General features: G+C 38.4%; 1 protein-coding gene across 8 annotated transcripts in view; it reads right to left on the reverse strand.

Annotated features, from left to right (window-relative positions):
* The window catches only part of phtf1 (putative homeodomain transcription factor 1), a 57,025-nt gene that overhangs the window by 18,458 nt on the left and 11,375 nt on the right, over window positions 1-27,192 (reverse strand). The window contains exons 2-11 of one of the 8 annotated variants that reach the window (XM_007890907.2): window positions 19,575-19,639; window positions 16,495-16,573; window positions 12,362-12,418; window positions 11,136-11,147; window positions 7,916-7,985; window positions 6,580-6,738; window positions 6,037-6,199; window positions 4,725-4,886; window positions 2,899-3,097; window positions 1,069-1,239 (exon numbers count right to left, since the gene is read on the reverse strand). In XM_007890907.2, the coding sequence (XP_007889098.1) occupies window positions 1,069-1,239; window positions 2,899-3,097; window positions 4,725-4,886; window positions 6,037-6,199; window positions 6,580-6,738; window positions 7,916-7,985; window positions 11,136-11,147; window positions 12,362-12,418; window positions 16,495-16,539 (1,038 nt within the window). In that variant the 5' untranslated portion in view covers window positions 16,540-16,573; window positions 19,575-19,639. Of the gene's footprint in view, window positions 1-1,068; window positions 1,240-2,898; window positions 3,098-4,724; window positions 4,887-6,036; window positions 6,200-6,579; window positions 6,739-7,915; window positions 7,986-11,135; window positions 11,148-12,361; window positions 12,419-16,494; window positions 16,574-19,574; window positions 19,640-25,443; window positions 25,609-27,192 lie in introns of those variants that run through there. The other 7 variants (XM_042335078.1, XM_007890910.2, XM_007890908.2 and 4 more) reach the window with 7 other exon arrangements.

The following is a 27,192-nucleotide window of genomic DNA, read 5'->3' on the forward strand; positions in this document are numbered from 1 at the left end:
ATCAAATGCAGGGATTATTATATTTATTACTGTGCACAGCGGCTGCTGCATTCACCTATAAAATACAGTCACTACACTTCACAATAAATCCTGTGAAGCACTTTGAGACTTTGAACGATGTGATGAGGCACAATATCAATATTTATTTATTTATTCATAGGAGTAAAGAACAGATAGATCAATATTCATGTATTTTCATTTTAAGGAACACTGGACCCTACAAAAGTACCTGATTTTACATGAGAGAAAGTTAAAACTTGTGCTCAAACTTCAATAGACCATCTTGAGAGATATTATTGTTCCTATACTCTGCAGGTTAAATTTACCTGCCATGATCTATACTAGTTATAATGCAGTGACCAGGAATACAGAAATTCAGAGATACTCCACTTGCAAATTAAAGTTTGAAATGAATAGATTACTTGAAATGTAATGCATTTTGTGGCACTATATTAACACAGTACTTAGCATAAATGCTTTGCCTTTGACTTGGGGAGCAAATCTCTTCTAACGAAGTTAATAGCACTAGAAAATCAGATAAGAAGCACAAAGCTATATGTAACAGTCTGAATAGCTAGTCTTCAAATAATCCTGCTACAGAAGAAAAAATAGAATTGCAATCTGAGCTGGGCACCTTCCCCCCCAAATATAATACATCAAGCTGAAATTATGTATTGTGCTGGGATCCTACAATAAGAGATCAAATGCAAATCGACTTCAAAAATAGCAGCACAGGTGAATTAGCCCATTAAAAANTGCAAATAGAGTCAGTCCCTGGCTTTATGCCTAGAGGAATGGAGTATAAAAGTAGGGATGTAATGTTGAATTCATGTCATTTATATATTTATAGTTAGGCCATATTTGGAATCCGGTGTACAGTTCTGATTACTATACTACAGGAAGGATATTATAACATTCGAAAGAGTTCAGCTCAGTAGACTTATTAAGATATTACCAGAATGCTACCAACTGAATCAGGCTGACACTACAATCCAAATAATTCAATGTATGTAATTCTATGCACATTAAACAAGTCACAGTTAACTGAAGAAAGCAGTAAAATATAACCTCAACACTGTAGTGCCTCTTGTACTGCTGTGGTTTTCTATTTCGCAGCCCGGAGTCATTTGAAGTTCGTTCTCCATTGCGACGCTGCCTGAAAGCTTGCGACTCACCCTCACCATCCTCATCACTGGAAACCTCGTCAGATACATTGTTGTCAGGTCGAAGGCCTTCCTGCTTGATGCAATACACCAGCAAAATTAATAAAAGTACCACAACTGTTATTGTAGAAGAAAATTGTTCAGCTAAGCTGTGAAGCTTCTTATAGCTTTGGTAAAATCCAAAAAAAATGACGTGGAAGAAAGTAAATTTTTCAGAATTGAAAATTGGTGAAATCTTCAGAAGTAATATGAATTACTCCAACCGTTTATTACTGGAGAACTGAAATTTCATCTGTACAAATATTAAACTAGAAAACCAAAGCAATCTCCTACAAAGTTCCTACAAAGAGGTTGTTAATCAACACACAGAAGGTGGGAGAAGAAGCAGCTATCCATTTCATAGAATCATAGAAATGTACAGTGCAGAATAAGGCTATTCAGCCAACAAGTCTGCATTAGCTCTCAGAGCAAGGTGTTCATTTAATCCCACTGCCCTGCCGTATCCCCATTCCCCTTCAAGCCTTTATCTTTCATATACTTGCCTCCGCTCTTGAAACTCTCAATGGACTCTGCATCTACTACCTTACTTAGTAAAGCAGGCCATTCCACAATCCAATAACAGTGATTCTCCTAAATTCTCCTTTCACTCTTATTTGTGACTACCTTATAACTAACTGTCTTCTCTAGCCGTAAGATTCTTCTATCAGTAGAAATACCATTTAAATATATTCCATGTAATATAACAGCTATATCAACCAGGTCTATAGACAATAATAAAGTTAATATCATTGTGAACCAATTGAATTCAGTACACTACAATAGGTACAATAGGCAGAAAAAAACAGAAATTAAAATGGGGACATAAATGAATATATTCAAAAGTTAAGGAGGTTTGAAAAAAAGCTTTCATGCAGAGATTTATCAGGATATGGAATGTTTTGACACAAGTAACAAGTTACCAAGGCAACGACTAACATTTAAAGGAAAATTGGAGAAACATTTGAAAGACATAAAAAGGATACATAGAAAGAGCAGAGGATTGGGATGAGAGTAGATAAGAGTCAGTGAATGAGCTAGCACCAGTTTAGGCTTGATGGGCCGAATAGCTTCCTCCTGTGCTGTAATTTCTATAATTCTACAAAATGAGGGAGAGAAAAAGTTCTGACACACAAAGCAATAGCAGAAAAAATCACAAACAGACAACAGCAATAAAAACACGATGAGAATAAAACCAAGTTTCCTGTACTTAAACCTCCCTAAATTTCCTGGTACATGTGCAAGAAGATATGCCAAAAAGACCAAGTTCAATACAAAACTTAAATTAGGCCAATTCCTTATATATGGGAGAGCATCTTATAGCATCTCTGATATTGTCTCTCACTGTGGTGAACACCTCCCCAATGGCATAGTGGGAAGGTAAACAAAATGTAGAAGTCAATTCACCAAATATATTGCAAAGCTAAATGGAACAGTGCACAGTACATCCACAGGATTTTAAGACCAAGGAAGGAAGTGATACTGATACAAGGCCAAATGTGGAATTTTGGCCTCCTGCACTTTCCCCGAATAAGAATATCTAAAGAAATCACAGATGTGAACCTCCATGGAGCCACTTCCTATCAGTATGTGGCGATACCTCAATAAGTTAATGTCACTCTTCTGTCTCTGATGAATAATTTAAGATGGGCAATTGCTAACAACCCAAAAAGTCCTGATTATTTCTGGTTATACCTACTTTAAGTTTCACAGGAGTAGGTCCTGTCTTTCCCATTCCTGGGATCCAGTTCACCTCGTCGGGCCCTAATATTTCACAGTTAGCATCATAGAGCAGTTTCCGATCTTCATTGATTTTGCAAGTGACTCTTCCATCCAGGGAAACATAACCATTATCTGTCTCAGTTGATTTGTCAATTGATCTTTTGGTTTTCCTTGAGCTGGTAAATGAAAGCAATCAAAATAGATAGTTAACAGACTGCACTTTTTAGTGTTTAAAAGTCTAGTTAGTAATAATCTTCAGCGAAGAAAGGATATTTATTTGGTTTTAGAATGCATAAAGGGGCCAGAAAGGCTATTCAAGCCGACTTTGAAAATGGGTATGTACATTTTGTTAAATTACCCTACCCCTACAGCTTTCTGACATTGCTTAAAATCATAGTTACGTTTTGAAACTAAATACACATTTACTGCACTAGGTGGCAGTCTATTTTATAAGAGAACAATTTGGTCTGAAAAAATTATTCTCCCCCCCCCCCCAACCTATCAATTTACTGTTTAACCAATTCCTTTCTAAACTCCCGAAACATTGATTTAATTTTTCAGGGATATAATCCTGTCCTGTGCAGTTAATTCTCTTTATTGTATTAAAAACATGGTTTACGCTACCCCAGCCACTAGCTTTAATATTGCTTCTCTCTCCCATCAAAGATTTAGCTTCTTAGTTTCACTTCCTAATCCACATGTTCCTCTCGGTAAAGTAAACACAAATTCCACTTGATCAGTATTACTTCCTTCTACCGATTTCTATAAATTTACTTCCATACTATTTTCTTTACCGTTGCAATATATTCTACCAATTGATTTTGATACCTACATTCTCTTTACCTTTGTGAATGTTGCTTTACACTATTAGCAGAGTGCACTTTCAAAATTTGGTCCACTTTTTTTTAAATGTTTAAAAACCATTTAAAAATACTTCTTGTCCTCATTTCGAATCTTGTACTTATTACAAATGAGTACCCAGAAATAAATCTATTAATCAACAATGAAGAATAACCCCAAATTAAGGTAATCAAAATCTTTAGATACCCACAGTGCAGCCTCATATAATGTGGTGTTTGGGATCCATAAATTCCCAACCCACTTTATAGCGCGTCACAATAGTGAGTTTTACTGAGCGTGCACCTAGCCAGCTGCTCTGGGTGCAAAAAGAGAAATGGCTGGTTTCCATATTATGTAATCACAAAACAGGAAGTCCCATTATTGGTGATCCAATGAACTGAAAGTTGGCCATTTTGGTATGAAAAGTAAGCCAGTGCGCAGAAGGCGAGTGGGCCAACTACTTACATGCACAGTGAACAGGTTCCATAGGAATAATATTTGCATTTGATAATAGTGTCTTATCACATTATTGAGACGTTTTAAAGCGCTTCACAGAATATACTGTAAAGTGAATTGACTGTGTGTTTTCTGGGCCAATTGCACAAAGCAGTGTCCCACAAACAGTCGTGGATTGAGCAACCAATTTTGTTATTTTAAATGGGATTATTTCCCCCAGAAGCGATCTACAAATTGATTAACAACCGGATTCCAACCCGGGTTCCACTTGCCAGGCAAGTGCTCTAACCAATACATTACAGGACTCCATAACAGTGAAACCCGGTTAAGAGATTTCAAGCTATAGTGAAGCATGTTATAATAGAGCTGCACTGTATAATTACAACATAAAAACAAGGGTAAAACTTGCTAATGGAAAAATAAATTGATACTTAAGAGTCTCAGAGGGTCAGTGGAGTTAGCAAGACATCCTCATAAATAGAATCACAAGCTTAATAGAATACACACCCTGGAAAATAGAAAGCACGCCAGATATCTCTGAAGAATGTGCCAACACTGTAACAGGTGCTTGTGCTTGAATAAGGTTGTACTCCTTCCTGTGTATTATCTGTGGTACTGGAGCCATCGGCTTCTCTATGCACTTCCAGATGTGCTGCTTTCCGTAATTTCCTTTATAAGAAAGATTAGAAGTTTTTTTTTTCCAAGAGTATCACAATTAACTGCTGCACTATCCAAAGCTTAGGCTAACAATCAAAAGACTCTATTAGTCCGTGTGTGTGGTGGGGTGGGGGGGAAAGAGAGGGGGGAAGAGGATGGCAGGAAGCAGGGTCTCGGCCATTCACGGCCTTGCTCCCTCCTACCTCTCCGACCTACTATCCCCCTACCTTCCTGCCCGTACCCTCCGTTCCTCTGGCTCCGGTCTGCTCCACATCCCCCGCCCTAACCGCCCTACCATCGGTGGCCGAGCCTTCAGCCTCTCAGCCCCGAGGCTCTGGAACTCTATCCCCCAGTGCCTTCGCCTTGCCTCCTCCCTTTCCTCCTGCAAGGCCGGTTCTCAAGACCTTTCTCTTTGACCGTGCCTTCAGCTCCCCTCTCGACTCTCTACCCCCTCCTCGTTCCCTCCCTTCCCTCTCCTCACCCTGACCATTTCCCCCCTCCTCGCTCCCTCCCTTCCCTCCCCTCACCCTGACCATTTCCCCCTCCTCGTTCCCTCCCTTCCCTCCCCTCACCCTGACCATTTCCCCCCTGCTCGGGTCCTGACCCAACTGTCCAGCGCCTTGGGTCGTCCTCCCGACGTGAAAGGCGCTCTATAAATGAAATCTTGTTGTTGTTGTTGTTGTTGTTGTCTCCTTGGAGCTGAGCTAGCTCTAAGGGAAAGTGCTTGGAAATGGAATGTCAGAATCAAAGTTATCCTCTGTGGAAGTCTTGGTCATCTGCATGAGGGTCCACTGTACTCCAGGGCACTGCTGATGATTGACCAGCCAGAGTGGTTCACCGCAGGGCTTGCTGGGGCAGAACACCCTTGGGAGTTTGGATTCTCCCCATTCAGCTACTGCCGCCCTGCAAGCCAAACTCTCAAGCTTCGGGTTGGCATAGCTGAACATGCCGCTGAACGCTTGTCAGATAGTGCTCTCAATGGCAAACTATGCTTTTTTAGCTGGTTAAGATTCCAGTAGTCTAAGTTTATCGATTTCTAGTGAATCTAAGCAAACCTACTTGTATGCAATAAAGGTTAAGGTACGTACCATTGTCAAGTATACATCAGATTCAATTTTAATATCAGGAACATGCAGAAATATTCTCAAAACTAACAAGATACCTTCTTCGTTTGCCCCCGTTTGTCATGGGCTTGGGAGTGCGAGTTGATACAATCTGGCAATGAACTGTCCCAAGCAGCAACATCAGCCAGATAGGTCCAAATACTTCAGTGGAGGGCACATTATGTTCAACTTCAACTGTGCAAAACAACACTATTGCTGTAACTAAACAACAGAATAGTCAATTAGTAGGCTGCATAGTTATTGATTTTAAAAAATTCAAAAGACTCTTTGCAACAACATTTATCAATATTGATTAGAAAATCATTCATGTAGAGCAATATACAGTCATTTTATTTATCTAAAGCATTTTAGCACAAGAAAACAGATTCCATTTCTATGTTAACCTGAAGCAATATAAAGAAAGAAGTTGCATTTTAAGGCACATTAACTTGTCAAACAAATTCACCTAGACTACGAGCTGAAGCACTGACTTAGGGATTGAACCCAACACCTTATAGGTTACATCTCTTCTGGGAGCAATGCTGGTAGTTTCATCGCTAAATGTTACCAGTTGACTGTTCAGAAGGCAAAAGACAACTCACCTTGAAGGAGGTATAAAATGAGTAGCCACGAAAAGATGCACCTTGAGGTCACTTGCATCCACCATTTGAAGAAGAATGGGAAACACACAACTCTCACAATTCCTTTTCTGGTTAATGAGGTCCATGGACTTTCAGGTTTTGCTTTTGCAAAAGCAGACCCTATAGTTTCAAAAGAGAATGGTTGTTTTTGAACCGGTCAGAAGGTAACAGTTTAGTGTAAAGATTTTTTCCATGCGTGTGCCAGAAGCCCTCAACAGCTTGAGCAAGTTTAGCACAAGCCGCACCTAGAGCTTGGGAACCTCTTTTCTACAATATTGCTCAAACTCTGCACTTCCATGGTCTCTTGTTTTGCCTGCAAATATACAGTCTATTCACTTTACAGTATATTCTGTGAAGCGCTTTGAGACGTCTAGAAGATGTGAATATCAAATGCAAGGATTATTATTATTCCCCAATAACCAGAGAACCTGCCCGACTCAAAGTGTCATCGAGAAATAACCTCAGCCCGTCAACTCCAAAATTTACAGAATGATGTAAATTGTTGATGCATATTTTTTATAATAATATTTTTTCAAGTATGATTCAGCCTGTGTCATCACGCAACAACTATGTAAAGTTTGATGAACTCAAAAGGTGTTTCATTTAACATACAATGTAGATCGTTGAAATTGGAGAGCGGATGGGTATCCCTGTTGACACCTTGTATAACTAAGCATTAGCAGCCAGTGCGGCTCCCAGTTTCTGTCTGTAGCAACGGTGCATTGATCTAACCCTGTGACAACAAGGCGGCAATTCTAAACTCACTACGAGGGGGAAAAGTAGTACAGATCCACATCAAATTCACAACCACCCTATGGCACAGTACAATAAATATATTTTACCACCTATTAAAAGAAACTCTAAAATAATATCTGCAACTTGTTATCATTCTGGATTTAGAATTTTCCACTTTAATCAAATGGAAAATGTTTGCCTTTTGAAATGCCCCAAAGTTTTCTGAACATATCAAGAGACACCAACATTTTAATGTTAAAATAATTCAATGTCCTAATGCACCTTTTCCCTGCCAAATAATTCCAAAAAGGGAATCAAAATATTTATATTTGAGTCCATTAAAGTTGGAAAATTCCAACTCACTAAATATTCGCTTATGGAACATTCTCTGTTCAGCCGCCTGTGCCAAAGACCTAGTTTAGAAATTAATCTGTTCAAAGCCAAATCCATAGCTTTAACAGCCTTGTCAATTTCTAGGAAAAGCGGAGTTACAGCCAATGGTTATTTTTGTGTTCGATGCACATGTCCAGCTGCTTACTTTATTCATAAAAGTTCCACTCACCTCTTACAAGGTCAACATCTATGAGGTCTGCCTTTACATGGCCAGTTTTCTTTGGTTTGTTCCTCAGCCCCTGTGGATAAGAAAACAGCTTGAGTCTTGTAGTCAGGAAACAGTTATAAATTCTAGTTTGTAGTGCAAAGATCTCCTACAGGCAGATTAGAAGTTCAGTGAAGAAAAAAAAACAGGGTAGCTGTCTCAGTTACCCAAAGGAAAGCCTTTCTTAGAAACATTTTCTGCACAGAACTGGGCCATTTGGTCCCGTGAGTCTGTGCCATTACTATTCATTTATTGAAATCACTTTTTTTTAAAATGACACTTTCCAGCTCTTTCTCTCATTATCTTTAATATTTTGATGCACTACAATTTAGTCTAATCCATGGGTGTAAGTTATAGTTTTAAATCCTTAACCTTTCTCATCTGGAAGCATTGCATGTGGCAGGCATCACTCCCTCCTATAAATAAATATGTTTTCCTGGCTGTGGTTGGCAACTTCTTCCCTGAATTGATTGATTCAGATTGATTTTCTAAAGGGCAAAGGTCCCACATAAACAATGCAGACCCTCTATGTGGGCAGGTAGCATTCTCAAAGCAATTAATTTCAGTTTGTAGGTTCCACACAGACATATGTTTAGACCATCAGGACATTCTGGGGGAACAGATTGATTCCAATTTAGAAAAATAGCTGCTGCCAACTTTTTTTTTATCTATGTAAACATAGATTCAAAGTGTAATTTCTTGTGGAACTGTTGACATAACAGTATTTTCCCCACCTGCCCCAAAACAATCAGGCTGTAATAGAATGACAAATAGTCCCAGCCTATTCCTGGTCATGGATAAATAAAAATCATCCAGAGAACCATTTTACTTTTAAAAAGAGATGAAGACTGCACACTTCTTTCTCTTTGTTAGACACGAAGAGACAGTATTCTGATGAAAAGAGTGGCGGGTTCACCGTTGTCCAAAAGATTGGAAAGCCAAGATTATCTACTCAGAATATAAATGATCTACTATAAGAATGGATATAAGAATGGATAACATCTAGACTCAACCTTTAGACGCCTCATACCTCATTGCTTATTGATTTAATACTGTGTGGTTTGTTTTATTTGGCCTGAGAACAGTTCTAAGTCATTAAGGTGGTGAGCTTGTTAACCAAGTTATCTGATGACTAAGAATATATTTAATTCCTGAGTATGGAAAGTGGCCACTTGTACCTCTACTTCCTTAGGAAGTAGCTCTAGTCCTGCACAACTTTCCCATCATACAAAACATTCTTTAGCAATAGTGTCAATTCAGTGACCTCTTCTCAGAAGTCTGTATGTGTGAGTGTGTGTATATAAATATATAGACAGACACACGTAGTTTGAGCAAATGATCTGTTGTGAGGTCTTCCAGTTCAATAATCTGTCAACATTGACAATGTACCCTAATATATTTAGAATGGCCATTTGAGTTAGGCACGCAACTGTTGACATCCATGGAAATCATAGAAAGGTCAGCAGGTATACAAACTGGGCTCTATGAAGCTATGGTTCAAATAATAACCTTATCTTAGTTTTGTGTGCTGCAAAGCCTTATATTCCATTAACATGATTGACAGACCCTTGTTATCCTAGTGTAGTTTTAGTGCCCATGGAACCACAGCCCAGCATGAAGAGGCTAGGCACCAGCTGCAGTGGTATATAACAATAGGAATACGACTAGAAAAATAATTGTACGCACTAAATTTCTGCAATAAATGGAGAGCAACATCTGGCAGCACCAGTTGCTTGTAATAGTGTAAAATTTACCTTTTCCCAGAAACAAAGGAAGGTAACAATACAATTCTAGTGTTCGCGTCATTCCAATTGAACACCACAATTAACATTCTTAATTCAATTAGTGGATGCACACATCGCCCAAGAATGATGTTCATTTAACATTAATGAATATCAACCATTCATGTCTTGATACAACACATCAAAATGGTATTAGATATACATACAGAATAGCTGTTAAATGCTGTCAACAGATCTTAAACCAAGTGAGGAAATGCGCTGGTCATGGAATGCAGTGTATGAGAAGGAAATTGAATGTTTAGGTCAGTTGTGACCAACCCATGGCCCATGGGGCCAACAAGACATGCCCCCCTAAACATTCACACTAGTCTAGGATAAATCTGTTTTAAATCAGAGTTTTATTGTCATTTTTTTCTTGATTGAATATTTCTTGATTAATGACATAAATCAAGAAATATTCAATCAAGAACATTTATTCTGTTGGCCGACCAAAAACGTTGGCCACAGAAAGTCTAGGTTATCTATGGAATGTGAAACATATTGGAGAGAACATGCATATGATATGCCTTATTGGCTCAGTCGGTAAAGGCGCTATCTAATGTTGCACTGAGTCCTCCAGACAATCGTAGCTTTATTTCCTGGTCTGTGCTGAGTTAGCTGATCTCAGCTGAGGTGTTAAAATTTGCCTCAGCTCCACTGGGTTAGGGAGAGATAGAAAAAAAAATGAGTCTTCTCAAAAATACATGTGTGTGGATTTTGAATTAGAAAAGGATAGAGTTCAGCTTTGATGTCCTTCATGGTTCAATACCCTACCAACATTCATTGTTTAGATTCACATGCAAAGTACTGGCACTTTGGTGAGGCAGAGGACTGCCAGTGCCCATTAAACTATATTCCAGCAAGTCAACAGAGTCCAAAAAAAGTCGCAATAATTAATATGTCTTGGGCCAAAGCTGAAAACAATATATTAGGATGTTGAAGTAGTGTCTCCATTCACATCAACTAATGCTTAGTACAGGATGCATATGCAGTAAACTTAGCCCAAATTTCCTCAAACAGGACACCAGAGCATTATTGTCAAAATCTACACTGGTTTTGAAATTGATAATTTGAGAGAGATCACACACATCAGTAGGCTTCAAAATATTCATTTTGCAGCACACAGCTTTTTGTTAATAAATAAAAAGATGCATTGTTCAAAAACTATTCATATTTTCGTAATACCATACAACCACTTGTCCTATACATAACAAAGTCCATGCTCTTGTGTTTAATAGAAAATCCTACAGTGAAGCTCATACCCCATGCTTTTAGTACAGTTTACCTTGGAAGTCATACAATAAGTACCAGAAGTGTTAAAACAACCAGGTCAGAGGGCATCAATGCAACTGGCCACAGCAGTATACAACACAGCACATAAAACCACTTCCTGGGGTACTCACCAATTTAATAAACTGCATACAGTATCGATAGCACCAGAAAGAAGGAAGAGCAAAACTAGAAGTATAAGGTGACTACTTGGAAATTAACATATGAGCAAAAGCAATACGACATAATTCAAACAAAGAAACTAAATATTCTGACAATGTAATAATGAATTTGTCAAGATGATTTTAAAATGGTTGCACGGAACTGTTGCTTTAGCAGTAGAGTACTTGTGCAATGCGAGGACCTTTGGTTGAATCTCAATCTGCTATAATGAATCAGTATTCCTCTAATTACTCAGGCAGATGAAACAATATCTGAGGACCACCAAAGTGAATATCTATCAGCTGATGATGGGGAACCATGAATAGTGAATGAAGGCCCAAAATTCCACCAGTCTTAGCCTACCAGAAAATAAGACTATTTTGTCTTAAAAGTTAAGATAATGGAAAATTCAAAAAATTCAGTCTTAATTTGTAAACAATCTTGAACACTGGCTTCCAAGTTAAAGCAAGATGTAGAAACTTTGCATAATTTTAAGACAAAAAATGTCCAGCTAAAGTTAGGAGAATTTTGAGCCCTAGAAGCCCACTGGTCAGAATGCCCTCACCTTCCAATAAAAGAACGTCTCAACTAAGTGAATCATTCATGCAATTACTAATACAACTGCACTATATGGAGATTTATCATCTGCTCTGAAGAAAGAATGGGTTAAAATGAAATGGATTTAACTTTTCTTTTGAAAATAACCTTTCAAACGTGTAGAGGAAAAACAGTTCCACAAATCTATTATACAAAAAGACTGAAGTAAAATAACATTTAAACAATAATAGATCCACGATCAGCAGTGAGGTACAATGAATATGGTTTATGAAGCTGATCAAATTATCCCATTTAGTACTCCAGGGATTCAAGCACCATTTATTAATCACAACGTCCAAAAATAGATCACAAACACAGTAAAAAANCTAATATATGAAATACATAATATATAAAATATATAAAATGTTAATTAACTTCTCAACTGTTTGAGAAGAGCGGTGTTTGCTGCTGATTTGTGACATCAGTGATGGGAAAATTGGCTAATTTGTATAAAGTTCCATGAAAACTAAGGCGCTCTTTATATCAAATTTGCAGGATTATCTTGGGTTATGTGATCACTTATGGTATTTCACTTATGGTATTTCCTTAGGCTATTAGCCCCAAAAGAATTAGAATAAAAAGATTTAGAAATGAAAATTACCTTGATCTCTCTTTGTTCTACAGATTTTTCCCATATTTGTTGATCATAAGCTCCAATCTAGAACAAGAACATTAACATGTTTAAAAAAATCACATTTTAAACTTAGTGAAATAGCAAAACACCCAATTGTTTCATTCATGGCTCTACACGTAGCTAAGAAATAAATGACACAACAAGATACAAAAATGAAACCACATAAAATTTAATAATTGTTTGTTCTGACAGAAGTACAGTCCTTACATACCAACTGAAAATATCTTCTTTTATGCAACAAGAACGAATCAACAAGCTTAAAGTATTGTGAAAGGTGCTAAATTAAATGCAAGGACTTTTTTTTAATGACAAGTTTTAAATGTGCTTTTGTTCTGCGGTAAGCACGAACAAAAAAGGTACATTTATCACAACAGATATACTTTTTAAAGCAAGAATGAAAAACAAAAAAAAGTACTACTTGTGTGTATAAGGTTCTGTATACAGCTATTTTAATTATATCAATGTGCAGGAATTAGGTAGGGATTTACATAAGATTTACATAGACCGTACAGCACAGAACCAGGCGATTTAGCCCAACCAGTCCATGCCAATGTTTATACTCCACATAAGTCTCCACCAACTCCTTACTCTCTTCCATACCCCTCCATTTCCTTCTCCCTCATCTTTATGTCTAGCTTCTTAAATGTACCTTCACTATCTGCTTCAACCACCATTTTGGTGCACCATGCGATTAAGCAACTTCTCCAATGTTCAGTTGCTTAATCACGTGCCAAATCTCGAAAGGAGGGGACTCTGTAAAAACTGTGACCCAACCTTCCAACTGAGGAAGGAAAAGCCAGGAATACAATGCAAGCTTCCCAATAAAGAAAACTGTTGGTGATCATGCAGAGGTCATTATCCTCTGTACTATCTCCAAAGAGGAAAGACATCAAGAAGTGATAAAATTAGCAGATACAAATTTAGATCTGCAGCGGTAAGGAAAATTTCGAAGCAAACATCCTGATCATTCTGCAATACTAAGTGCTCCCCACATATACAGACAACAGTTCCAGTCTGCCGTGGAAAGTTTTTTTGGCACCAAGAGAACGTTTCCTGAAAGAACAATATATAACCTCGGTCTGGCAGAAGCTTTTAATGAGGAATATGCTTACAGTGTAATGTCAGAAATTTACAAATTAATTTCAGATTTATTTCTGATTATAACCAAGAGTAATCAAAAAGACAAATTAAGAATATAATCCAGGTTTTGTGACTCAGCACAACAGCCAATTTAGATAGGACCCCAAAATAGGACACAATTAATGTAACCCTCAAGAATAAGTATATCAAACTCCTGCAAGGAGTGATCATTTAAACCAGGAATAGGCTAATTTAATTTCAGATCATACAGCAGGAATGATCATTATGTTAATCATATGAATATTTCACTTTTATCTATTAACAGTCATCTTATTTAATAGTGATATAAAGTATGTTGTTTCTAGGAGTAATAATTAAAAATTGGCCCATGTTAAAATAATAATTTTGCAGCAAGTTAGATAACAATAAAAGGATTCTTTTCACAATCACCTATTACTCAGCAAGCAGTATTATGTATTTTATCTTTTTAAGAGCTGCATGCTTCGTTTTTTAAGACATACTTTTGCTATTTTATTTAATCGAGCTTGGATGCAATAGAGGTGCTTAAAATACTTTTAAAGTTAAAAACATTTTAATGCCTTTTTTATTTTTTTATTTTTTTATTTTTGAAAAGCTTTTTTTTTACTTTTTTATTTTTGAAAATCTCATTGCTGCCAAGAGAAAGGCAGATTGTTGTGAGACTGCCATCAATGCCTCTGTACACTGCTTACTCAAAGTGCTAAAAGGCTCCTTGTGTGGCCTCTTCCTTTTGATTTTGCCCTCTCCGTTTTTCTTCTCCCACCCACCTGCACTAAACTCAGGGCAACACTGCGGTTTATTCAGCACTTCCACATTTGGCATGAACCCAGAGCATGAACTAAAAAAGACTCAACATAATATGTCCAAAGAGTTCTGAAGAATTGTTAGTGGTCACCTACAGCAACAAATTCAGCTGAAGGGCATGGGAAATATGTCCAGATTCTGAATGGAAGACAATTGTGGACAATCGTGGAGTAACCTGTAGCTCAGTTAGAGCACTCGCTTTGCAAGCGAGACACCTGGGTTCAATTCCAGGCAGGGCAAAACCTTGGGCAAGTTTCCTTGCTCCACACGCCTAATAATAATCCCTCCAAAACAAAACAATAATTAATTGGTCATTTTCAATCCACGGCTGTTTGTGGGACATTGCTGTGCGCAATTGGCTGCCGCGTTTCGCCCACAAATATACAATCAATTCACTTTACAGTCTATTCTGTGAAGCGCTTTCAAACGTCGAGAAGATGTGAAAAAGCGCTATATCAAATGCAAGGATTATTATTATCATATTATAATTGATTCTGTTGAAGCTCATCCACTTAACTGACAACACTCAATTTGATTCAACAGATAATAGCTAACAGTTACAACTATTCAGATGGGACAAACAAGGGAACTGCAGTCCGAAATAACATTTGTGAAAATGAAATCAACACTCACTCTGTAGTCCTATAACGCTAAAGATAGAGCGCTGGACTTTAATATAATTCTCAACAAACATTTGAACAGGGAGGGGGAGGAAGTGAAAGAGGGTCATAACCCATGATTAGGGAAATTATAGAGCTCTAAAAACCTACCCACAATTATGATCTGGTCACTCAAATAGCTTCTAGAGAGATGAGGCCTGGATAACAATCATGCACATTTATAATAATAATAATGCACATTATCTACATTTATGGGCACAAAACATTTCATTCAGAGAATAGATCATTTTCAGTTGTTAAAGGCAGGTGGTTGATACTGAGAGACCAGATGAAACTATGTTCAATCAATCGTGCCCTCCACTCTGTCTATACCAACTATTTTCAGAAACATTACCTCCTCAAATGCTTCTCTTCATTCCTCAAGAGTATTTCAACTATTTCAACGAACGAATGCTTCTTTCCAATACCTTCTCGACATTTTTGAATAAATATATATACATCTCACTCTGCAAGTAAAATCTCTCCAACTTAGTCCAAACACTATGTCAGAGATGCCTTACTTCAAAAATTGCTTTTGCAAGTGCAATGAAACAAATAGTGGGCCATGGCCATTTTGAGAGCCACTGGCAGATGAACACTAACCAGCATACCTTAAGCATAAGCTTCCTTAACCACTGCTGCTCATGAACTACAGATATGTCAGCTTTATGCTACAAGTATGCTGTACGTCCAACAAAGGGGCTACTAATTGACCACAGTAATTAGTTAGGTTATCAAGCAGGGTTTCTCCTCTAGAGAGTGCAACGAGTGTTGGCCAAAGACAAGTCTAGCCCATCGTCGAATAGCCTGCCCAAATTTAAAGGCAAGACTCGCACACAAATACCATGCAACTAGGATGAGGTACCAGAAAGCAACCGGTCCCTATAGTCAACAAAAGAAAAAGGGAGTCTGGATGCTTTCAGGAGAAAAAAAAATGTTCCATGGACAGAAAAAAAACTGCGCACCTCTTTGAAGTCACAATGCCATCCATACCTGGCTGCCTGGCAAAGAGCAGGATATGCCAAGAGAGAAAAGATTTCCTACTCATTATTAATAAATACTCAATTGCAGCATAGAAACATTCGTGCACTAGTACACGAAAGGTATAAAGATTACAAATTAAGAAGCGGAAAATCAGATGTTACTTTATGGGTCCCTTTTACACTAACCATTAATTCTCTGCTCTCACTACTCTACATGAATTCTTCTCTCGCAGAGTTTAACTCCTAAAAGCTCAAATTTGTCTCCATATACCTTAGATAATTTACATTTATATTGAGCTTTTCATGTTCGGAGAATATCTCAGAGCACTCTAAACAGCTGCAGACCTGGATGAACACAAAACCTGCATTTTAAATGCTATAACATTGTTATAAACTAGAGGTGCAGTACTGTATATTTTTAAAAAAAACAGACGCAGCAAAGGCAGTCTAGTTTTTCTATGAGCTTCTCTGAGCAACAAATACAAATAATGCCACAAATACAGGTTAATGAACCAGTAAAACAGTGAAGACTTACCTTCTTTTGATACCAAACTATAGCATCCGTCACTCTAGAAGCCATTTATTCCCCTCAATCACGCATTGGGCATTTTAGGCTGTGAAAAGAAAGTACAATGATCATTAATTCCATTTGTAACTTGTTTAAAGGGTTGCTTTGCTTACGTTACATCCAGCCTCATTACTAATTAAGCAAGACTAGCAAAACAAGTCACTTGTTGCTATAACTACTGAAAATGACTGTGGTGCATCTGCATCATAGAAATTCCACCCATTTGCTGACAAGTTTAGAATTACTCACTTCCCCATTATTTGGTATGGTAGCATACCACAACTGAACCACATTTTGCCAGTAGCAAGAAAGGACATGTTATTTATTGTCTGCTTAAAAAAGTGATGAATCTCACTAATTTAAAATCGTGCATAAAAAACGTACTGCTGTTATTTTCAGGATTTCTGTTATTACAGACTTGTGCAGTTGCAATTCTGGAAACAATTTTCCTGCAATTTCATATTTCACTGGCTTCTGGCCTTCTGCATGTCACAGGGGACATGCAGAAGGCCAGAGCCGGTCGAGCAGAGGCAGCGGGTTGCGGGTTGGAGGGTAAGCAAGTCGGAGGTAGGGAGGTGCCAGTAAAGGGATTTGAAAACAAGCGTGAGGATCTTGAAATCGACCCGTTCTGTGATGGAAAGCCAATGGAGCTTAGCTAGAGTCCAGTGAGAAGAGCATTGAAATGGTTAACATAGGTGTGACAAAGGTATTAATGAGTCTTAGCAAGCAGAGGTAGTGCCAGAAAACAGTAAAGGGAGTGCCTTGCGTTGATACTAGGGAGTGTCCATGCAGAGAAAATGCCATAATTTGAATAGGGGAAGGTGATATGAGTGAAATGACATCAATATCTTAAAACTACCCACAGGCAACCCGGTTCATTCTTACATCAAATGGAGGATGTGAGAATAAATTGCTAATGGCAAAATGTTTAACCCCATCTTCAACCATCAAAACAAATACAAAATGAAAATCATATGATTTGGAATTATTGTGCCCATTAAAAGCTCAAAAAGAGGTGTCCTGGTCAACTCGTTTCATGGTTCTTTGTGGCAGAATGCTGCTTTCAAAATTTGCGGTCACCTTCTTCTACAAAGGAGTAATAATCCCTGAAAAAAAACTCACTCAATCCGTAACTGTTTATGGGACACTGGCATGCGCAAATGGCTGCCGCATTTCACCCACAAAATACAGTCACTCCACTCTCTGGACACTTTCTGTGAAGTGCTTTGAGACGTCTCAACGACGTGATAAAGCGTTATATCAAATGCAAAGGTTATTATCATAAAATACACTTTACAGTAAATCCGGCTTTCAGGTGCCATCCCCATTTATAGATAGATTTATATAATCCATATGACACAGAAACAGGCCATTTGGTTTACGAGAATACCAGGTCTAACAGGTTATTGCTATTAGGATAGACTGGATAGGTTAGGCGTTTTTCACTGGAGAAGACATTTGAGGTCGGACCTAAAAGAAGTGTTTAAAATCATAAAAAGGGTTTGATAAGGTTAATATAACTAGCCTGTTTCTACTCGTTGGGGAGTAACCAGTGGATACAAATGTTAGATAGCAACAAGGGGATCCAAACACATAGGAGGAACAACTTCACGCAGAGACGAGTGAGATTGTTAACCCGCTGCCTGAAGCTGTGGTTGAGGTAGTTAGTGTGCTTGCATTAAACAGGAGGAGAAACCTTCACATCAGGGAGAGGGGAAAAGAACGGAGGAGTAAAGGAATGGGTGAAGTCTTGTGTGGATTATAAACACTGGCACGGACTGGTTGGGCCGAGTGGCCTGTTTCCATGCTGTACATTTTTTGTAATATTGGATCAGTCATTGACAACCTTTGTGATATTAAGTCTATACTAGTGTTTATACTCCACATGAGCCTCCACTCACTCCTTAACTCTCTCCGATACCTTTCTATTCCCTTCTCCCTAATGTGTATGTTTGAGTGAGAATCAAGCTGGAAGGGAAGCAGAGTGCAGGTGCAGTCGAAGAGATATTTTTATAGGTGGGTTTTGAAAGCAGTGGGAGCCAGCAATGTGGAGAGATTGTGGAAGAGTTCTGAAGGGTGGGAGAAAAACTGCAGTCAAAATAACATACCAGAGAGGTCAAAACTCTGAATATATGAAATACGGTAAACAAAAACAGAAGTTGCTGGGAACACTCAGCAGGTCAGGCAACACGTATGGAGAAATTGAGTCAGCGTTTCGAATCCATGACTCAATGTTGTTTTTGTTTTCAGATTTCCAGCATCTGCAGTATTTTGCGTTTTGTTTATATGAAATACAGTATTTGTTTTAAAATAAAATCATGAATCAGGAGACCTCATCACTCGTTGAGACAAAAACTGAAATTTAAACACACTAAAATTTAAGCATGAATAAAACTGAATTGCCAATTTATATAAGTAGTTCTTGCTTATTAAGAACATGGCATTTCTTTATTGATGCTGCGGTCAAAACATCTACAGAAAGTATACTCTAAACATTTATCACAGATACTTAGACCAAACCAATTCAACAAGTGTACTCAACAACTGTAAAGTAAAACATTCAAATTGTGATTTCAAAGAATCAGGCTTCTGCTGGAGTTTAGCTTAAAGGTTACTTGAGAAATGGTTCAAACAGTTGCTGTACTGTGGGATACTCAGGCCTTGAAGGGAAGGGTCCTCATGCTTACATCTCCCATTCAGAGGAATTGATTTGACTATCAATTTAATTATCAATTTCTCTCATCGAGCTGCAGCCAGTCTCATATCACACAAGTACTGTCTAGGTCTCATTTCTTTCAAAGAATCTCACAGCACAGAAGGAGGCCATTTGGCCCATCGTGTCTGTGCCGGTTCTTTGAAAAAGCTATCCAGTTTGTATCAATCCCTTGCTCTTTCCCCATAACCTCCGATTTTTTTTTTCAAGTAGACATCTAATTCCCTTTTAAAAGTTATTATTGAATTTGCTTCCACCACCTTTTCAGGCAGTGCATTCCAGATCGATTTCTTTCTACTTCCATGACCCACCCATCTTGTACCTTTATACTTACTGTATTCAGTCCCCAGTCTGTTTGTCACTGTAAGCAGCACAACATCAACATCAGTATGGTTTGACCTACATGGTCAAACAAAGCTACAATTACAGAGAGCTCAAACATCTGCTGATGTGGACATTTTCTTTGGCCTGTTTTTGCTGTGCTGCCAATACCCTGACACAGTACATGTACTGAAAGCTGCTTAAAAGGAAATCAGTCGGCACTATATTTTTTCATACATTACAAGCTTTCCTCTATAACATTCTAAAATTGATCCATCAGGAACCTTATTTTTGGGACCTTCAAACATTAAAATCTCTGTCAAACATTTCTCTCCATGCAGCACCACTACAAATTCTGATGGGATCAGCAAGACCTGCAAGGACAGATCAGTCACTGGGGGCAGGGAGTCCTCCCACTCAGCTCCTGTTAAATCTGCAAGCCAAAGCCCTAACAAGTAGTGAGATCCTAGCTGGGCAAGCAGCAGGAAAGCTTGCCAGACAGCGATATCAATGGCAAGCTATGTGGTGTGAGATGGTTAGACTCCAGCAATACCCCAACGCACACTCTGGGGTCCATAAGACTTGGGTCTTGCCAACCTGCGCCTAATACTTTCCAGAATTAGGTAAGCAGGAATGCGTGCCTCCAGGGAGAGAATGCGCATTCCATTCCAACAATTTATCTCTGGGACTGCTACGTGTAGATGGGATCCATGGAAATTTATTTGGTTTGGATACTCTTAAGCATGGTGACTGGTTTCCGCATGTGTCAAGACCCCTGCCAAGAGCCCAAAAAAACTCATGGGATATAAATTGGCAAATGCTGTGTAATCTAATCTTGTTTGCAAGCTTCTGGGAGAGCTTAATGTTGTGATTTATTGACTAAATGGTATTAGGATTCCAGTATGTCCATTCTGCCATCAGTCAGTCTTCAGAATGAAAGAAGTTCTTCACTCAAAGGGTGGTGAATGTATGGAACTCACTACCCCAAAGGGCTGTTGATGCTTAGTCAAGACCTAGATATAGATTTCTTATTGCAAAAGGGATTAAGGGATATGGGGATCAGGCAGGGTCAGGTTATTAGCTGGAGTTAGATTAGAAGGTCAGCCATGATTGAATGGCGGGGCAGGCTCGAAGGGCCGAATGGCCTACTCCATGTTATGTTATGTGAAACATCAAAGCTCTATTCATTCTCAGTTTGATTTTTTTTAAATCAAATTTTGGGTTCTGTGGAAAACTACAGATGGAACAATTGATGTCTAACCTTAGACTTTGCATTGATTTATTATTATTATTTGATATAACTACCACCCCACCAAATCCATCACTCCACTGAATATTTGGTTTTGCCACATCAATAATGATGGAGAAGACAGGAATCCAGATAAAAGTATCTACAGTTGCTTTCAGAATTTGCCCTTTTATTATAGTGTAAGAACATGGATTTCATATTGTGTACATCACTACATAATTTTCCTTTTTCGTAAATGTTCCCAGGCTTGTGAGCAAAGTCAAGATCTCCAATTTGCAAAGATGATTATCAGCATTATGTGGTTTAGAAACAAGCAGCAGGTATAATAAAATGTAGTATAAATAAGAGGGCTTTATATTGAATGCAAACCTTTACGCTCCATAGCCTTTTTGTTTCATCTTTCCTTTCCCAAATTGGTGGAACGTTTTACCTTTAATTCCTGTTCAATGTTTTGTTCCACTCAGATGGAAGAGGAAAGGTATGTGAAAGACTTGTGAACTATCAATTAACTAGAAATCCTCTGTTCTTTTAACAGATAGCTCAATAAGTGATTTTAAGGAAAGAATTTCTAAAATGTTGTGAAAGTTATTACATGGGATACAGAGCTTCTCTTTGAATTGCATTATCATGACTGGATACACACGAGAGACATGCAGGAGGATTCTGGCCTCCTGCCTATCCATCGTGCCCTCCATTCCACTATCGGTGGCGGCATGTTCAGCCCTTACAGCCCAAAACTCTGGAACACGTTTCCTCTATCCATCTGCCTTGCTCCCTGCTTCCGCCTCAAGACCTTCCTCTTCGACCGTGCCTACAGTCACCTCCCCCCAGCTCAGCATACTCTGTCAAGTGTTCTGGGATGCTACCCTGCGTGAGTGTCGCTAAATAAATGCAAGCTGCTGTTATTCACTGTTGATGGGATTTTTGAAGGCAATCCGAGGGAACAGCCCGAGACAACTGTATGAAGGATCAGAAACATTGAGGAACTAAAGAGGAAAAATCAAATGGAATAAGCAAGTCAGAAGCTCCATGCAAGACTGAATTAGTGTTTTGTGGATTCCGCCTGATGCGAAACGCACAAGTATAAATTTGTATTTCAGTGGTAGCTTGAGCAGTTTAAAAGACTCCATGCATGAAACAAACGGATCATGTACCAATCTTTCCTGTACCCCAAGCATTTAAGTCAGGATACAAAGTCTCAAACATTTGATTGCATATTATTTATAATACTATCATCTTTTGACCTAACGTGTTCCACCAGCAAAGTAAGCTGATGTGTTTTGTTTTGGTGAATGAAATCAAGTTAGCTCATCTTCATCTGGCTGGCTCCCTCCTGCCTACAACAGCTCTCCATCCTGGAAAACCTTCTCATGGTGCATTTGCATGAATGCGCATATACACAATTATGCAGTAGGTGTAAACCTCTTCTGGGGTGTCTGGAAAGTGAGGAGGCATAACAAGCTTGGCTGATTTCCTGCTCTGTAACCCAGTGGTGTGAAGCATCAAGGTCAATCCTACCAGAGTCACAAGAGTTACCAATAGGTAACGAAATGGGATTCGTACAGATAGATACAATACAAAATTACATTTGTAAAGCGCCTTTCACGTTGGGAGGACGTCCCAAGATGCAATAGAGTGCAGGGACGCACAAAGCACACAGCACCAAACATTCACTTATGTTTTTTTCTTTAGTGGAGAAATGCCCACAATAGAAGCCTATTTATTCTCTCCCATCTTGCAGATTTACAGGCATCATCTTGATCCATCCTCAGAGAATATAATAGGTTTACAGCTTGTACAGCATTTGATAGAGGTTAGGAATTCAGTTTGATTCAGTCCTTACGTGTCACAAACAAGACCCTAACAGTTTTCTAGTTTCGAATGGCAGAAGTTCTTGTGGGATATTTAGAGAGAAACTACCCTTTGTTTCCATTGTTACTTCGATCTAACTTCTACATATCTAATGCATGTGGATCTTCCAGCCTTCCACATCTCCATCCAATCTTCCTCTGGGAGTTTACCCCAAGATTCCCCTTCCCATTATTTTATTCAAAGTTCTTATGGATTTAACTTCCTTGTAGCAAAGCCTATGTTTGGCAGAACTGTGCCTGAAGTCCTTTAATGTTGTTCAGTGCATGCGTCATCTTTTCCATTTCTACGAGGAAAGAATAACTTGTTAGGAACTGCTTTCAGGCAGAAATCATGTTTGCATGAGCATATGATTTTCCCTACAATGAATTGGCCTAGATATGAATCATTAAGGTTGATCGCTTGCCCTGCTAGGAACAAACTCCAACCTATATTCCTATGCCACTAGAGGAAAGCATGATTATTGGCTTCTTTAGATGGGAGAGATCACAGGCATATATCTTGGGAAATTTCAACTCTTTTTGTCTGTGACCTACTTTCATGAATGGCACTCCAGGACAGATAGTAGGATATGACATAAACAGCTGATGTGAGATAGGAAGAGTATAAGCATATGATTTATTGGAAGCTATTCAGTGTCCAATGAGATGAATCTCGGCAGTAATAATAGCAGCTGGAATCAGGACTAATGTGGGTTAAAATAGGTGTGAGGAGAGGGAGGGAAGCGAAATAGAACTGAAACTATTTGAAATTTATTGTGGTCAAGTCAACATTCAAAAGAGAAAACAGGTGCGTCACTCCAGTGAGAGAGAGTGGGTTCCATTCCAAACACAGGGAAATCCTTGTGTAGGTTGCATGAATATGTGGATATCTGCCAGGTCTCAATAAACTTAAATCATGCTGATCTGCATGTGTCACACACGTGGCTGAGCAAAAGAAAATATAAACATGGGAATGAAGCCTATAGGACATAGAAAAAAAAACTAATTTGGTGCTGGATTTAGACCCTTAGAGCGGGTACTAGGTCCTTTAGAGCAAATTTCACTGAAGAAAGGTTGGGAATTCAGCATACAAACAGAAAAAGGTTTGCTCTACAAGAGGTTTTCAATTATGCATAGGGAAAACAGACTGTAAAATACGTAGAATATTTTTGAAAGTACTTCAGACACGTAACTCAAAAATGGTGAAGCAAAAGTTAGGACTATACCGTTACCCCTAAGGTTGCAATATTTTGAGAACTAAAAAAAATTAAATAAATATCACCCATGATATTTCTTGAATTCTTTTAGATGAAGTCCTCAGATTATTCTAGATGCTTTTGATGGTCAAGCTAAAATTCCTCATTAAATGGCATACGTATATCAGGTTCAAATGTAAAGTTGCACTTTGGGATTCATTGCAGAATTCAAAAAGACAATTTGGGAATTAGCACAGTGCAAACTTAGACCGAATGTAATAGGATATTTTGATGTGCTACGTTTTCCTTAAATTCCCCTTAAGTACCACCAAATATGCACGTTTTAAAATATAAATTTAACGATAACATTGATAATTGTAGAGCACGAATTTGGTCCAATAAGTAAGTGCTCATTCCAAAAGACCAACTACAAAATGGTTCTATTCAGCATATTTAATTTCCCGAGGGAGAAACTCTGCAGCCAAACTTCAGAAGAATAACTGAAATTTCTCCCGGTTGCCAAAGGTTAATCAAGCAGAAGGTCCACGACTTTAAAATAATATTACAAACTACTTTACAAAAGAAAGACTTAAATTCTTCTACAGAATGCGTGGAAATACAGTATATGGAAAATGCCTCCAATTTCTTGCTCAATTGCCAACTATGTGATTCAACACAAAAAAAATCTCATGATGCATTACAAAACAGGTTTGAAGGAACGCTGGCGTGAGGTAAAATGCATTTGCTGAATAAAATACTTTTTAAAAATAACATTTATATTTTAAGAGATTCCCTGCTCATCAACAAATTCAAGAGGAAACCTGATGCATACATGAGAGAGAAGACAATAGAAAGGTAGAAGGCTAATGCGGAGGATAAACATGCCTGTCTCTATGCTTTAACATTCTATGTTTTACCATATGAGTTTAATGGGATAGGACTGACTGAAGCATCCTGGCACAAAAAAGGGAAAAAGATTGGGGAAAACAGCATTTCGTACAGAAATATTCCCCTTAGCTCTGAGGAATGCTCAGCCTATTCACAGGATTTTTTTTACACTGTGTTGGACAAACTGTGTGCAAAGTATCGGATGTTTGCCAAGGATCCGATTTTGAAGGATCAAACGTCTGGTGACCCACTTGCAAACTTAATTGGTGTTGTTTTATTACACATTTAACATCTTGGCTAGCTGTAGACAACATATACTGCAATATGTGTTGGTGTTTGTACTCAACACAAGATTCCACCTGTATGACTAATCTCTTCGCTCTCACATATGCATTGAGCTTTCTCTTAAGTACATTGATGCCTTCTACTTCAAACAAGGCTTTTGACAGCAAGTTACAAATTCTCACCGCCCTCTGTAAAGTTCCTCCTAAACTCTTTTAGATCCGTCAGTGTAGTATATTTATGCCCCTCGTCATGGACTCGCTAACAAGTGTTGGGTGACAAGACGAGAGTTAATATTAGAGAATCAAGAAAAAAAAAATCGCATGGCTTAGCCTTTCACACTTTTAAGCAATAGAAAAGGGATTAAAATTTCCATATGCTAAAATATTTCCAAGTCAGGTTTTACTAAATTTTCACCTGGAAATTCAGACTAGCAATCTCCTAAATCTCTGGGTTAATGCAAGTCTCATACACCCTGGTTCTGTGCATCTTTCAGCTGCAAATGCAGATAGCATCTGGTATGGTGTGCAACGCCCTTCCTCATGTCCTCTTCAGTGTACCATTAAAAGCTTCAGTATAAACCTAAATGAAAAAGAAATCAACACTAAAATGAGCAGATAATAATAATAATAATCCTTGCATTTGATATAGCGCTTTTCACGTCGGGAGGACGTCCCAAAGCGCTTCACAGAACACACTGTAAAGTGAATTGACTGTATATTTGTGGGCGAACGCGGCAGCCAATTGCGCACAGCAATGTCCCACAAACAGTCGCAGATTGAAAATGACCAATTTAATTATTGTTTTTGGTTTTTTGGAGGGATTATTATTAGGCTCTGTGTGGAGTAAGGAAACTTGCCCAGGGTTTCGTCCTCTGCCTGGAATTGAACTCATGTCTCTCACTTGCAAAGCGAGTGCTCTAACCACTGAGCTACAGGACTCCGATGATTTTTTGTCAAATTAGGTCACCTTCCAATTTTCCTCCCCCACTTTTCACTCATATAAGTTAACATTCAATTCGAACCCCACTTCCTGTTTTACAGGAAAATTTGTTCTTGTTTTCAAAATATCTTTTGAATGTTGACAGTCAAGTTAACACATCAGCACCTCAGTGTTACATTAGAAGACATGCAAAGGAAACCAAATTCTCTGTGGTGTGCCTAAATATTGAATGCATAACCATCCTGCAACATCAGAATTGATCGGCAAAACAAGAATCCTTCAGCCCTTCAAGCACATCCTTTCTTACAGTCAATGACACCATCCTGTAACCAGAGTGCATTGTCCAACCAACATCGCTGAAGGATCTTGTTCACTTGTGCACATTGACTTACTTGGAAATGTAACTGAAACCACTTTTGAAAGTCACGTGGAAGGTTGCTGGTTGAGAATGTGGGCAACCTGAAACGCTTAGTCAGCAACAGACAGGTTCCCTGTCGGAGACAGTTCCAGCAATTTCTAAATAACCAACTGTGAATGCTCCAAATCTCTAAAGTACTCTTATGTGTTTTAAAAACTAACCATACAGCATTTTTTTTTAAATATACATACAAACTTGGAAGAAAAAAGAAAAAGAAAGTCAAATCAGTCATTAGATTTAGCAGATGTTAATTTAAGTTAGACATTAACTAGCTCAAATTAACATAGGTATATAGACATTTCTCCCTTTGCTCAGCAAACACTGGCCGGCTTCATGTCCCCCATCCTGTCTGCCCCACTGTTGGCAGCAGGCTTTCTGGCTGAAAAAGAGAACGCTGAAACTTCCCCTCGATTCTAAAAGGTAACCAAGTAAAAACTTCAGAAGACACTACAAATGATCATTATTCAATCCTGACCACAGGTGAAATTTCCATGGTTACTGTCCAATAGTGCTCATCTTAACCAATACAGTAAATACTCCAGAGCCAGAACTGAAGACATTAAAAGGACCAAACTGAAACATTTTCTAACAGTATAATTAAAATGTACACATTTATATAGCAATTACTGCCAAAAGCTTTTGCTATTCCCGGCTGTTTGCACCAATGTAGTGCTATTATTGTGGAGTCCTGTAGCTCAGTGGTTAGAGCACTCGCTTTGCAAGTGAGAGACCTGAGTTCAATTCCAGGCAGAGGGCGAAACCTTGGGCAAGTTTCCTTACTCCACACAGAGCCTAATAATAATCCC

The sequence above is a fragment of the Callorhinchus milii genome, unplaced genomic scaffold, assembly GCF_018977255.1.
Source record: "Callorhinchus milii isolate IMCB2004 unplaced genomic scaffold, IMCB_Cmil_1.0 Scaffold5, whole genome shotgun sequence".
Classification (NCBI taxonomy): Eukaryota; Metazoa; Chordata; class Chondrichthyes; order Chimaeriformes; family Callorhinchidae; genus Callorhinchus; species Callorhinchus milii.